The 13,111-nt window shown below is 39.6% G+C and overlaps 1 protein-coding gene and 1 pseudogene across 1 annotated transcript in view; one reads left to right on the forward strand and one right to left on the reverse strand.

Moving 5' to 3' along the window:
• The window catches only part of ACYP2 (acylphosphatase 2), a 290,315-nt gene that overhangs the window by 6,620 nt on the left and 270,584 nt on the right, over positions 1 to 13,111 (forward strand). The window contains exon 2 of the mRNA XM_044263956.1: positions 5,281 to 5,450. Within this exon, the coding sequence (XP_044119891.1) occupies positions 5,429 to 5,450 (22 nt within the window). The 5' untranslated portion in view covers positions 5,281 to 5,428. The remainder of the gene's footprint in view (positions 1 to 5,280; positions 5,451 to 13,111) is intronic.
• Positions 5,751 to 12,871, reverse strand: LOC122915832 (annotated as a pseudogene).

Raw genomic sequence — 13,111 nt, forward strand, 5'->3', positions numbered from 1 at the left:
TTTTGAAAAACTATGAATAATGTAGGAGGCCACAGCTTCTCTCTAATCAAATACAGTAGAGATGTGTTTTTTAACAGTGGTTGAAGAAATTAACAATAGAGGCAGTGGAGAGATAATAACCAATGCACAAAGAGGATACACACTCTTTTCCACCTACCCCCAGTTTTTATATATAAATAGAAAAGGCCTTGCTTATAAACAGAGAATGGAATTGTCTGCATGAATAATTTGAATAGCCAGCAAGACACTCACCCTATAGCTTATGCTTGAAATGCTACCCTTTGCAATGTTTCTTTGTACTAAGCAGAATCTCTTTTGAAATTTACAGGCTCATAAGAGGGGTAATATATCAAATCCCTAATTTGCCAGGGTGAATTATATATTCATTAATTTAATAAACATTGTTGAATGCCTCCTGAGTGCCAAGTTTGAGATCATATAAGATGAATGACAGTACTTGTCCTCAAGGAGTTCACTTATCTAGTGGGTTGACATTTAGTAAGTAGATAAATTAAAATTATAACCAAATGTTAGCTGGGATCTCCCTATCTCTCAAAATCTCTAGATGAAACTAATTGAAACTGCCTTCCATAGACTGAAAAATTCAGTGCCTCACCCAGTAGTTCTGCCAGTTTTGGAAGATGGAAGATTAGGTCTTTATAGTAACTCCCACCTCTAAAACTTTTGTTTCTGATAAACTAGGTCTGTCTTCCCCTGAGGCTTCTTTTGTTCCTCTTTCAGTACTGCTTTAATCTGAACATGGAATGTAGCTTTTTCCCTTATTTTCCATAATTTCTATACAACAAATCATTCATAGAAGGTTGTGTGTATGTCACACACAGGAGAGAGAGAGAGAGAGAGATGTAAGCAAGTTTGAAGAGATGAAGGGATTTACATACTAGAAATAACCACTTAAAATTTAATATAAATGTTTTTCCTTAAAAATCCATTTTCTATGTGATTGCTGATATTGTGGATCTCACTATCTAGTGGCCAGACATTAAACAACTCATTCTACAGGTATTTTATTAGAGTTTTGTTCAATGTTGTAACAGTATGGTAGGAGCACAGGAAATGTGGATAAGGCAAGAGAGGAGACAAGAAGGTAAATTGAAACCAGATTACAAATAGTCATGGATCTATGCATATTGATGATAATGATGGTAGTAGTGTTAGCTCATCCCCATCCATAGGGAATGGGCTGCTTTTCTGGACTCATAACCTAAGTAATTTAGTTTTCAAGTTGCTGCCTTGTGTTTTTTTTAAGTTCATTTTTTATTTTGAGTAATTGTAGATTCACATGTAGTTGCAGGAAATAATACAGAGATATCCCTTGTACCTTTTACCCAGTTTCTCAAAATTGGTATCATCTTGCAGCATTGGGACCATCTGTAATACAATATAATAATCAGGATATTAAAAAAAAAATCAGGATATTTACACTGATGCAGTCAGGCAAGATATTAGCACTTCCACACCACAAGGGTCCCTCCTCTTGCCCTTATACTGACATTCACTTCCCTGACCCTTTCCTTGTCTCTAATCCCTGGAAATTACTAAACTGTTCTCTATTTTTACGATTTTATGGTTTAAAGGTTAATATATAAATGGAGTCATGCAGGATATAACCTGTTGGGATTGCCTCTTTTCTCTCAGATAATTCCCTAAGGAATTATCCAAGTTTGTGTACATAGTTTTTTTCTTTTTATAACTGAAGAGCATTCCATAGTACTGATGTACTATTGTTTGTTTTTGGCCATTCCAAGTAAAGTTGCTGTGGATATTCATCAACAAATTTTTGTGTGAACATAAGTTCTAATTTCTCTGGGATAAAAATCTAAGAGTGCAATTTCTGGGTCATGCTGGGTTGCATTGTTTAGTTTTATAAATGAAACAATGCCAAACTCTTTATTTAATAATTCCTCGTTGTGATTTAATTAGCATTTCCCTAATGGAGAGAGATGTTGACCTTATTTTCAATGTGCTTATTTGTTACCTGCATGTCCTCTTGGGTGAAAAATGTCTGCTCTTGTTTTTTGGCTCCTTTTAATTGGATTACTAACTTTTTTACTGTTGACTTTGGCATTTTCTTTATTTATTCCAGGTACTATTCCTTTGTCAGATACATGATTTGCAAATATTTTCTCCTTGTTTGCAGCTTATCTTGTCATCCTTTTAACAGGGTCTCTTGCAGAGTAAGTTTTTAATTTTGATGAGGTCCAATTTGTTAATTTTTCCTTCTGTGGATCAAACTTTTGGTGTCAGATCTATGAACTTTGCCTACTCTTCGATTCAAGGATTTTTTTTTTCTAAATTTCATGTTTCACATTTAAATCCATGATCCATTTTGAGTTAATTTTTGTATGAGTGTGACATTTAGGTCAAGATTCATATATTTTTAAAAGATTTTATTTATTTGTTTGACAGAGAGAGAGAGAGCACAAGCAGGGGGAGTGGCAGGCAGAGGGGGAGGGAGAAGCAGGCTCCCCACTGAGCAGAGAGGCTGACATGGGGCTCGATACCAGGACCCTGAGATCATGACCTGAGCCGAAGACAGATGCTTAACCACCTGAGCCACCCAGGTGCCACCAAGATTCCTATTTTTGCCTATGAATGTCCAGTTAATTCAGTTTTAAATAACAACACTTGAAGACTACCAAGAGTCTCGTCGAAGTAGTATTATTTCAAATGCAATGATTTCATTTCAGTCTTTACTCAAACATGCAGTGGAAAGGCACCATCCACTCTTATGATCCACTGTAAGCCAATACTTGGATAAAAAGACATAACTTTCATGAACAAAGAGTAAGTTTTATGGTCAGTTCTTAAGCCCGTAACTAGTGATAAAAAGAATACATTTGACTAACTCTGCTAGAACACAGTCCTGCTAAAAATACACCTAATTTACTTTATTCAGATCATTTTCAGTATTGGGCATCTGTAACCGGTTTTTGACTGCTCAGCATCTGAACGCACTTGCTAGATTTGGGGAATCCTCCCGTCTAGATCTTGGTGAGAAGTAGCCTCCTACCTCCAATTTCAGAAGCCTAAGCACTGAGATTCACCCTCTACCCACTCCTCTGACAGCCTTGTGATCCATATTTTGCCACCATGTACTTTAAGTCTTGACCAAGTGTTGCCAAAATTAAGGGATGATGGATGCTACTAGATCTTTGACAAAGAAGCAGCCTGGCATCGTAGCTGTTTCTCAGGAGCAGCAGCTGCGTGCAGTCCCCGCTATATCACAGAGAAGAGATGGCCTGTGTCGGCGGTGGTAGCAGCTTCTGAGCCAGATTGTTTGTTACCCTCACTCCCGTGGTTCTAACCCCTAACCTAAGAATCTTTCTTAGCATTTCTTACCAATTCTGTGAGTTGCCTGATACTTGCCAATTTCTTCAATTTAAGTTAACAAGAATTGGTTACTGATAGTTTTTAAGCAGGAAAATTACATCATTTGATTTGAACTTTCAAAGAATTTCTCTGAGTGGAGAATGGATTATACAAGGTGAAGAATGGAAGTAGAGGGGCACCTGGGTGGCTGAGGGAGTTAAAGCTGCTGCCTTCGGCTCAGGTCATGATCTCAGGGTCCTGGGATCGAGTCCTGCATCAGGCTCTCTGCTTGGCAGGGACCCTGCTTCCTCCTCTCTCTCTCCCTGCCTGCCTCTCTGCCTACCTGTCATCTCTCTCTGTCAAATAAATAAATAAAATCTTTAAAAAAAAAAAAACAAGAATGGAAGTAGGGACTAATTAGGAAGCTATTTTAGTAGTCCAGTGAGAAATGGTGATGACTTGTAATGACTTGTATCAAAGTGGAATAGTCAGAAGTGTCAGATTTGAGATATTTTGAAGGTAAAACTAATAAAATTTGATGATAGAATATGGTATGAGAGAAAGGAAGAGTCACAGATGACTCCCAGATTTCTGTCTTTGGTAATAGCATGTACGGTAAACTCATCATGAGATGGAGAAAACAGAAGGTGGGAGCAGGTTTGTGAAAAAGCTATCATGAGTTCCATACTGGCCATACTAAGGTCACCTACACGATCCTAAGTGAAATTTCAAAAAGGCTTTTGGGTATCAGTGTCTAGACTTTGGGGTAGAAATTGGGCTGGAGATAACAATTTGGAAGTTGTCAGCATATAAATGATATTTAATGTTAAGGGACCAAATAAGATCACCTGAAAAACAGTATAGAGAAGAGAGTAAAACCTTGAGGTTCCAAGTGGGACAGAGTAGGAGAAATCAGTAAAGGAGTATCAGAAAAGGAAAACCTGGACTGAGTGATAAAGACCAGTTCTGTGTTTGGATATTCACCAGGAGGTTCACTGGAATCATCAGTTTGTTGTACTCATGGCTAAGACTTGTCCCAGTGCTGCACTAAATTCATTGTGCCAGATCATGAGAGAAAAAGACTCAGGTGGAGTCTGGAAGAATCCATGAGCAGGCTTCCTTAATGCCTTTTTTCTCCTGTGAGGGGTCCTATAGAGCACACTCTGCCCCTATTACTGAAAACACAGTAATATGTATGTGATGTTTCTGTGCAAGGAAGCCCATTAGAGACTAAGTGCCCAAGATTTTTATCTGAATCCGATCATGTTACATGAACAGAGTTACCCTCTGTCTGGGCACAGTAAGCCATCAATATCAGTTAGGGAAAAAGAGAAACTACTGAAAATCACGTTTTCAAATGCTAGCCAAGGGCCAACCTTACAAGCCCCTTCAAAGGATAGCAATCTCAGGCCTGCTATACTAACTCTTCTTTGTGCAGAATGGCATCACAGAAGCTAAAGGGGGAGAATGTTTCCAGGGAGAGAGATATAGCTAAAGAATCAAGAAAGATAAGGGCCAAAGTGGCCAGTGGATTTGACAGTATAGAAGTAACCATTCACTCTGATACACAATGTCTGAGGGATGGTGGGACAAAGAGGCTAGATTGAAGAGGATTCAAGCATGACCTGGTGAAGGAGTAGAGACAGCAGAGAGATAAAGGATATTTCAAGAAGTTTTCTATTAATGGAGACAGAAGAAGGAAACGTAGTTTAAAGAGGATAGAAGTCAAGAAGAGGCTTTTTACAGATGACAGATATCAGCACATCTTTGTTTTGGGGTCAGGATTATTCATTAGAAAGGGAGGGATGATGGAAAGTAAGGGATTGGATCCACAGCAGGAGTGAAATAGTAGGAGGAAAGACACTTCCTACATTGAAACAGGAGGGAAGAAGAAGACATACAGATTTAGAAATCCAAAAATGAGAAACTTTTTTTTTTCTCTTTTTGCAGGTACACATGCTTGGGGTTTATTTAATAGCATGTCTGTGACCAAGGACCAGCTTGGAATCCGCAGTTGGAACAGAGTCTGGCTCACCAGGACCCCATTCTCGTAGTCTACTCTGTTCTGACATAAGCCAGGAAGCCCCCATGAAGAAGCATGGAACTCAGTTCACTCACAGGTTTGTTGGTTTGTTTGTTTTTTAAGATTTTATTTATTGAGAGAGAGAGAGAGAGAGATAGCGAGCACCCCAGTGGAGAGAAGAAGCAGAGGGAGAGGGAGAAATAGGCTCCTTATAGGAGCATGACATGCTCCATTCCAGGGATCTAGGATCATGACCTGAGCTGAAGGCAGACACATAACCGAGTGAGCCACCCAGACACCCCTCACTCACAGGTTTTTAGAGCCCTCATAAAATGGACTCCCAAAGCAGCTGCTTCTCCTAGAAACTTGGCCACTGGTGGGTGGGACAAGGTGAGCTCTAAGTGCTGGTCTTCTTTTGTTTTGGTTTAAGCTTGTTCCAAACCCTCCCCAGGCCCATTTTTCCCATGAAGAAGGTGATGGGATAATTGCACTTGTACCTGTCTTTTATAATATTGTGCTTCTGAAAATCTTTACCTAAAAGTTCCTTACAACGTCAGCCATTTCTTCTGTACGTAATGTTGCTTTTTTACCTGATCTAGCTCTCCGTCCCAGGCCTTTAACTTTTAGTTATGAGTTAATAAATTCTTCCTTTTCCTTACAAAATGTCAAATTCTGGTTTGCCTAGACTGTTGGTTCCATTCTTGTGCTTGTCTTAATTCTCTTAACTTTTGTTCCAATGGTGATTCATTTTCAGGGATGTAAAAGAGAACAGGTTGAAGGTTTGAATTTTTATCTGGGGCCCTATCAGTCATGGCAAGATTTTTCCTGGAGGTTAGAATCCTGAGACCTGGCTCGGCTGTGCATCCCTGAGTTCTGTACCATGCTCTGGGGCGAGCTGATGGCCAGTCCAGTGAAGGCAAAATGGAGGGAGAAGGGCCCTCCTTGAGGGCCACAAGGCTGCAGTGGTCTGTGTTCCCCACAAAATGAGCAACTTTTGGTGGCTTTTATTTCCTCAGGGAAGTATGAGGCAATGTCCTCAGTTGAGAGTAGAGAGTTGTGGAAAAGATGTGAAAGATATGAGAAAAAAGTAGGAAGTTGGGAATTTGTAGAGTAAGGAAGAAAATAATCTGGGAAGGAGAATGTATAAAATGGGAACCTGACAGAAGAGAGGTCATGCTGGAGGTTCAGGAGGACTGTGTAATTATTTAAAATGTTTTATTAATAAGAGATAATAATTTGAATTAATTTTTTAAAAGATTTTATTTATTTATCTGAGAGAGAGAAGGAGCAGGGGTGGGGCAGAGGGAGAGAGAGAGAGAGAAGCAATGTGGTACTTCATCTCAGTACCCTGGGATTACTACCTGAGCCAAAGACAGACACTTAACCAACTGAGCCACCCAAATGTCCAATAATTTGGATTTATATCCTTAAAATGTTTCAAATATACTAAGATCTGCTTCAAAAGGAAACTATTGTATTGGATGGCAGTTAAAAATAGGAAGGAAGTGATGGTGGCCTTCTACCAAACAGTTATCAGCTCAAAACTAGTGTAATAATTTCATTCCTAAATTACCATTGAATGGTTGAAACTGAATAACCAACTAATCTCCTCAGCCTAAACACACATACAAAATATACCTCTAGCATTACATTATAACTTCCCGCATCTAACAAAACAGGAAGAGTGGTTATGTTCAGCTGATTGTGTGAGATGGTCTGGCATATAGAGTTTCCGTTACATTCTGATTATCAAGTTAATGTATTATGTGGCAGAGATGTGTGTGTGTGTGTGTGTGTGTGTGTATTTCAGTACTGCCATGGCAGGAATTTTTCCTTTTTCCTTTCCATTTTCACAGATATGTCTCATGAACACAAACATAAAATATATTCAAAAGAAACTTCAAGAATCTTTTCTGATAGACATATTTTTAGTGTCTGTACCGACTCTCTTATTTGCTGGACCCCAGCTGCAGCACTTACCCTGCTCCTCCCATTTATCCCATTATTACTTTCAGTTGTGAAATGAGAATATTCTCTTTAAAATAAATTGGGGCGCCTGGGTGGCTCAGTGGGTTAAGCCGCTACCTTTGGCTCAGGTCATGATCTCAGGGTTCTGGGATCGAGTCCCGCATCGGGCTCTCTGCTCAGCAGGGAGCCTGCTTCCCTCTCTCTCTGCCTGCCTCTCTGCCTACTTGTGATTTCTCTCTGTCGAATAAATAAATAAAATCTTTTAAAAAATAAAATAAAATAAAATAAAATAAATTGGCTCCTCTAAATAAAGACATGTTCAAATAGCTACTTTAGTCTCTAATCTCAAGTTAAATCACAGAAAAGATTTCAGCATCTAGAAAATTTATTCAAACCTGCAGTGGCCTTAGTTGTTTTTTATCAATACATAAATCACTGTTACCACCTTTCTCTTTCCTTTTTTTAAAAGATTTTATTTATTTATTTGACAGAGATCACAAGTGGGCAGAGAGGCAGGCAGAGAAAGAGGAGGAAGCAAGCTCCCCGTTGAGGAGAGAGCCTAATGTGGGGCTGGATCCCAGGACCCTGGGATTATGACCTGAGCCAAAGGCAGAGGCTTAACCCACTGAGTCACCCAGGTGCCCCACTGTTACCACATTCATTAATTTCCTAATGCATGAAATAATTAAGCTTAGAATATGCCTTTCCTAGACACAATTAATTCAGTGCTGCTATCAGTTTAATTTTTACTTGTATGAATTTTATAATGTGTAACTTTCCATGTATTCCCAAAGTATTTTTGTATTAGTTGGGGAGTGGATGTGACACCTAAGAGATAAAGGTGGAGGAAGATGGATTGAGTAGGAAGAGCCCGCAGATTTGGATGCTGATCTGACACCCATTGAAAAAGTGGTGAGGAAACAAGATTGGATGGTGAGAGCCTCGGATTTAATGTACAGCTAGCCAAGTCTCAGTCAACCCACTGGGGAGCTCCAGAGCAAAGATCACCTGTTAGAGAAGGCATGCCTTAGGTAGACATGACTAGACCCTAGCACTGCAGTGATTATCTATTGGTCGTTGGCTGGGGCTGCGTGGGAAGATGATGACCTCAGCTAGAATACAGTGGTAGATCCTGAAGGTGCTGCGGCTGGATGCTCTTAGCTGACTGCATTCTACCAGATGAAAGGAGATGCAAGCAACCCATGTTCAGGCCTCCTACAACAGTTGTGCCCCTTTTGCTAAATTGGTTGTCGCAAACAGTTCAGTTGTTCACAAGTTCAAATCATGGATTACTGCATAGTCTCCTAACTTTTCTCCTTTTGACCAGTCCCTCATCTCTCCATGAAATACTCTTAGCAGTTCAATCTCTGAAAAAATTATTTTTATTCTGTTACTCCTTTGCTGAAAAATATTCAGTGTCTCCCTGTTATTTACAAAATAAAGCCCAGACTCTAATCTGGTGCTCAAGCCTAACATAAGACTGTCCCCAACCTAGCATTCTGTTTTTATCTAACTTTATATCCTTTCTGGTCAGTCCATGTGGGGCCTGTTGTGATCACTCCAACATTCTATTTATATTTACATATTTCTTATTGTTCTATTCCATTTGACATACTATTTCCTTTTATCTACTTATAGAAAAGTTCAACCCATCTTTCAAGGTTCAGTTTGAACTCCCTCTCCATCAGAAATCAGTATCTTACCGTTCCTGCATGCCCAACATGGCACTTGAACCCATGACCCTGAGATTTAGAGTCGCATTCTCTACAGACTGAGCCAGCTAGTAGCCCATTATTACTCAAGTTTTGATGTGGACATGTCTCTTTCCCAAGTATCCTATCATGTCTTTTTGGATAAGAGGAACACAATGTTGGTTTCACAAGTACTCCAGAACTGAATGAAGAGAGAGAGATACATGAGAGAATAGGCAGTATAGGAAACCACTACAGAAATGCAAAGAATAGAGAGACAAAGATTTAGGGTAGGTTGATATAGGAAAATACACTGGGAAGTGAAAAATACTCTATGTGACTATTTTGTGGGAATGGAGGACTTTCTTCATTTTCCTCTTTCTTAGTTATAGACCAGAGCAGAATTCTTTATCCAAGATACAGAGATGCTTAGGTTAGTTATGAATGGGCTTTGGGGGAGTGTGCTAATCAAAATCTCTGAAATTTGGGACGCCTGGGTGGCTCAGTTGGTTGAGCGGCTGCCTTCGGCTCAGGTCATGATCCCAGCGTCCTGGAATCGAGTCCCGCATCGGGCTCCTTGCTTGGCAGGGAGCCTGCTTCTCCCTCTGCCTCTGCCTGCCACTCTGTCTGCCTGTGCTTGCTCTCGCTTCTCTCTCTATAACAAATAAATAAAGTAAAAAAAAAATCTTAAAAAAAAATCTCTGAAATTTATGAAAAGTTTATATATATGTATATGTGAACACAAGCAAGCAGAAGGAGAAGCAGGCCCTCCACCAAGCAGGGAACCTGAAGTGGGACTCAATCTCAGGAGTCTGGGATCATGATTTGATTCAGAGGCTTAACTGACTGAGCCACTCAGGTGTCCTGAAAGTGGCATGGTTTTTAAATATCCCCATATGTTCCTACAGAAACAGAGCAAGTTGATAAGCAAAATCTAGGGGTGCCTAGGTGACTTACTCTGTTAAGTGTTCACCTCTTGATTTTGGCTCAGGTTGTGATCTGTGTCATGAGATTGAGCCCTGCGTGGGGCTCGCTGCTCCTCATGGGGCCTGCTTAGGATTCACTCTCTTCCTCTTCCTCTGTCCCACCCCTATTCCCCCTGGCACTGCTCTATCTCTCTCTCTTAAAAAAAAGAAAAAAAAAAAAGAAAAAAAAAAAAGAAAATCTAAAACCCACAAATAACAAGTTTAGGTACAAGGTATAAACTTCCAAATATGTGCAGGTGGGTACACATCATGAGAGCAACAAGATTCACAAGTGATAGGAGGTCAAGAAAGCCCAAACAAAATTAAACACCAGATTACAAAAGGATGACCCAAAAAGGAGTCCCACTTGGTGTGTAAAGCTTAGAGAGTTCATCTAAGGGTAGCGGTCAAAAGGTGTCAGTCAAAAAGAGGAGAAGCTTTGTGGGCTCAGTATTTCAGGTAAACACAAGGGAACTATGAGAAGATCAGATGGTGCTGGAATGTCTAGGCTCTATGGGATGGTGCTAGGATGGTCTGAGATGTATGTGCTTTCACACCAAGACCAAGTCCTACATGAGAGAGAAGCTGCTAGGACAAGACAGAAAACAGGCCACATTATAACTACCACAAGTAGTATATTAGTTACAAAAACTCCAAATCTGAAAATTCATTCCCCTCTCTGTTTTTCTTACCAATTATATCAGTATTATTGTTTGATCTCACATATAAGAGGGCTTGTAATGAAAGTACAAGGTCTCTGTCTGTCAAATAAATTTTTAAAAAATTATTTTAAAAAATCAATCCAGGAGCTGAGATGAAAATAAATGAACAATGGAAGTGACTAGTACCAAGCAGAGTGGGAGAAAAACCAAGATAAGTATGGTGACCAGTCTCCACAAATACAAGTGAAGCCAATTGGAAGACTGATACTGCTGGCTAATGTTCATCACGGATTTAATGTGTGCCAGGTTTATGTGGATTATCTCATTTAACCTTCAGAGGAAGCCTTTGAGAAATTTAGGGCATAGAGGGATTAAGTAATTTGTCTCTGGTTACTCAGCAAGTAAAGGGAGGGTCATGATTTAAAGCTAGGCAGACTAACTCTACAATCTGTAGCCTTAACCATAGCACCACTAGGTGAGAGTTGATGGAATTTATATTACTCTGAGGACAAATACCAGATTCAGTAGAATGGGAGAAATGACAGAGAAGAGGTGATGGTTGGGAATGGGCATTTATTTAAAATCTGAGAAGTTGAACAGATTCGACATCCAAGGAAGGAGGGCGACAAGAAGTCAATCAGGCTGAGAAAATATGAGGTCAGGTTGTTAAAAGTCATGGACCGGAATGTTGAAGTTGTCAAGGGTGATGTAATTGGAGGGAAAATTCCAGAAGTTATCAGGGAACATAAATGATATCCCCAAGACTCGTAGACAAATTTGATAGGGAAAAGAGGGTGGTATAAACATTTGTCCTAAATATCAAAAGAGCATATGTAATTCTCCTTTTCTCCCTCTGGAGAGAGCAACCCTCCTTTATTTTACTTAAGGGAAAGATAAGGAAAAAGCAAAGACTAAAAAGACATGTGTGTGCTGCTAATAATAATCATGGCTACTTGATGACAAAGTAAAATAATTGTTAAATCTCTGTTGTTTGTCCTGTCTCATTTTAACATTGTGAACTAAGCTATTAAATACTAAGTATAGGTTTTCCCCCTCAGTTTGAAAGCAAACTGTTCCTGTGAAAACTTTCATAAGCTGAAATGACACAAAGCAAAGAAGCAATTACCATTGATTTATATGGAAAAATTTTTTTAGCATTCCCAGACCCCAAAAGTCACCTCTTTTAGGCTTTTCTAAGACCTTAGGACACACCTTGATAATGGATGCACATAATAAATCAAGATAAAGCCCAGATGCTCACAGACACAGTTCAAAGTGATGACTTTTTTTTGATAAAATTTTTTTTATTAACATATAATGTATTATTAGCCCCAGGGGTACAGGTCTGTGAATTGCCAGGTTTACAGCACTCACCATAGCACATACCCTCCCCAATGTCCAAAACCCAACCACCCTCTCCCTAATCCCCTCCCCTCTGGCAACCCTCAGTTTGTTTTGTGAGATTAAGAGTCTCTTATGGTTTGTCTAAAGATTTTATTTATTTATTTGACAGAAAGAGATCACAAGTAGGCAGAGAAAGTAAGGGAAGCAGGCTCCCTGCTGAGCAGAGAGCCCAATGCGGGGCTTGATCCCAGGACCCTGAGATCATGCCTGCTGAGCAGAGAGCCCAATGCGGGGCTTGATCCCAGGACCCTGAGATCATGCCTGCTGAGCAGAGAGCCCAATGCGGGGCTTGATCCCAGGACCCTGAGATCATGACCTGAGCCTAAAACAGAGGCTTTAACCCACTGAGCCACCCATGTGCCCCCAAAGTGATGACTTCTTAATGCTTAGATGCTGAGTGTCGTTGCTGAGAAGGAGCTTCGTGGGGGTGTTCACTGCCTCTGTGGCATAATTTTGTTTTGCTACAAAACAAATGCTGAACACTACTTTTGCTTTTCACCTTCCTTCTTAAAAGTGAAAATCCTCTTTGGATTTCTTTCTGTCTTTCATAGTAACAAAGTGGCATAACATGAACTTTTAAAAAGCAGGGGATACCCCCAATCATTTTTTATGAGGTTATACATAGCATATCACTTTTATTCCCAGAACAAAAATATAATGCTTTTATTCCCAGAAGCTGCTTTTCTGTTTTTCATTAAAAATTTTTGATGTAGCTGAGACATGTCCCATTTAAATGTACTTCTTACTTCCTTGGATACTCTTGAATAAAACATTCCCTCGTGCTGTTCCTTGGCAGAAAAAATATTCACTGGCACTGTTTGCTGACATTTCGAAAATGTCTCCTGCTTTGTATTATTCCATTCTCAAATTTGTATTATGTTATCCTTAATGAATACATAGCATTTTTTGTAGTTGTCTGTCTGTATCTGTTATCATATTAGAGGGAAGACCTATGCTATGCAGTTCTTAATCTCTTTTAAAGTCACATACATTTAATGCCATATTTTGTGCCTTTTTTTTTTTTTTTGCGTCCTTATTTCTACTGATTGCCCTTTCGTCATTGGAAAA

The sequence above is a fragment of the Neovison vison genome, chromosome 8 (assembly GCF_020171115.1).
Source record: "Neovison vison isolate M4711 chromosome 8, ASM_NN_V1, whole genome shotgun sequence".
NCBI classification, from domain to species: domain Eukaryota; kingdom Metazoa; phylum Chordata; class Mammalia; order Carnivora; family Mustelidae; genus Neogale; species Neogale vison.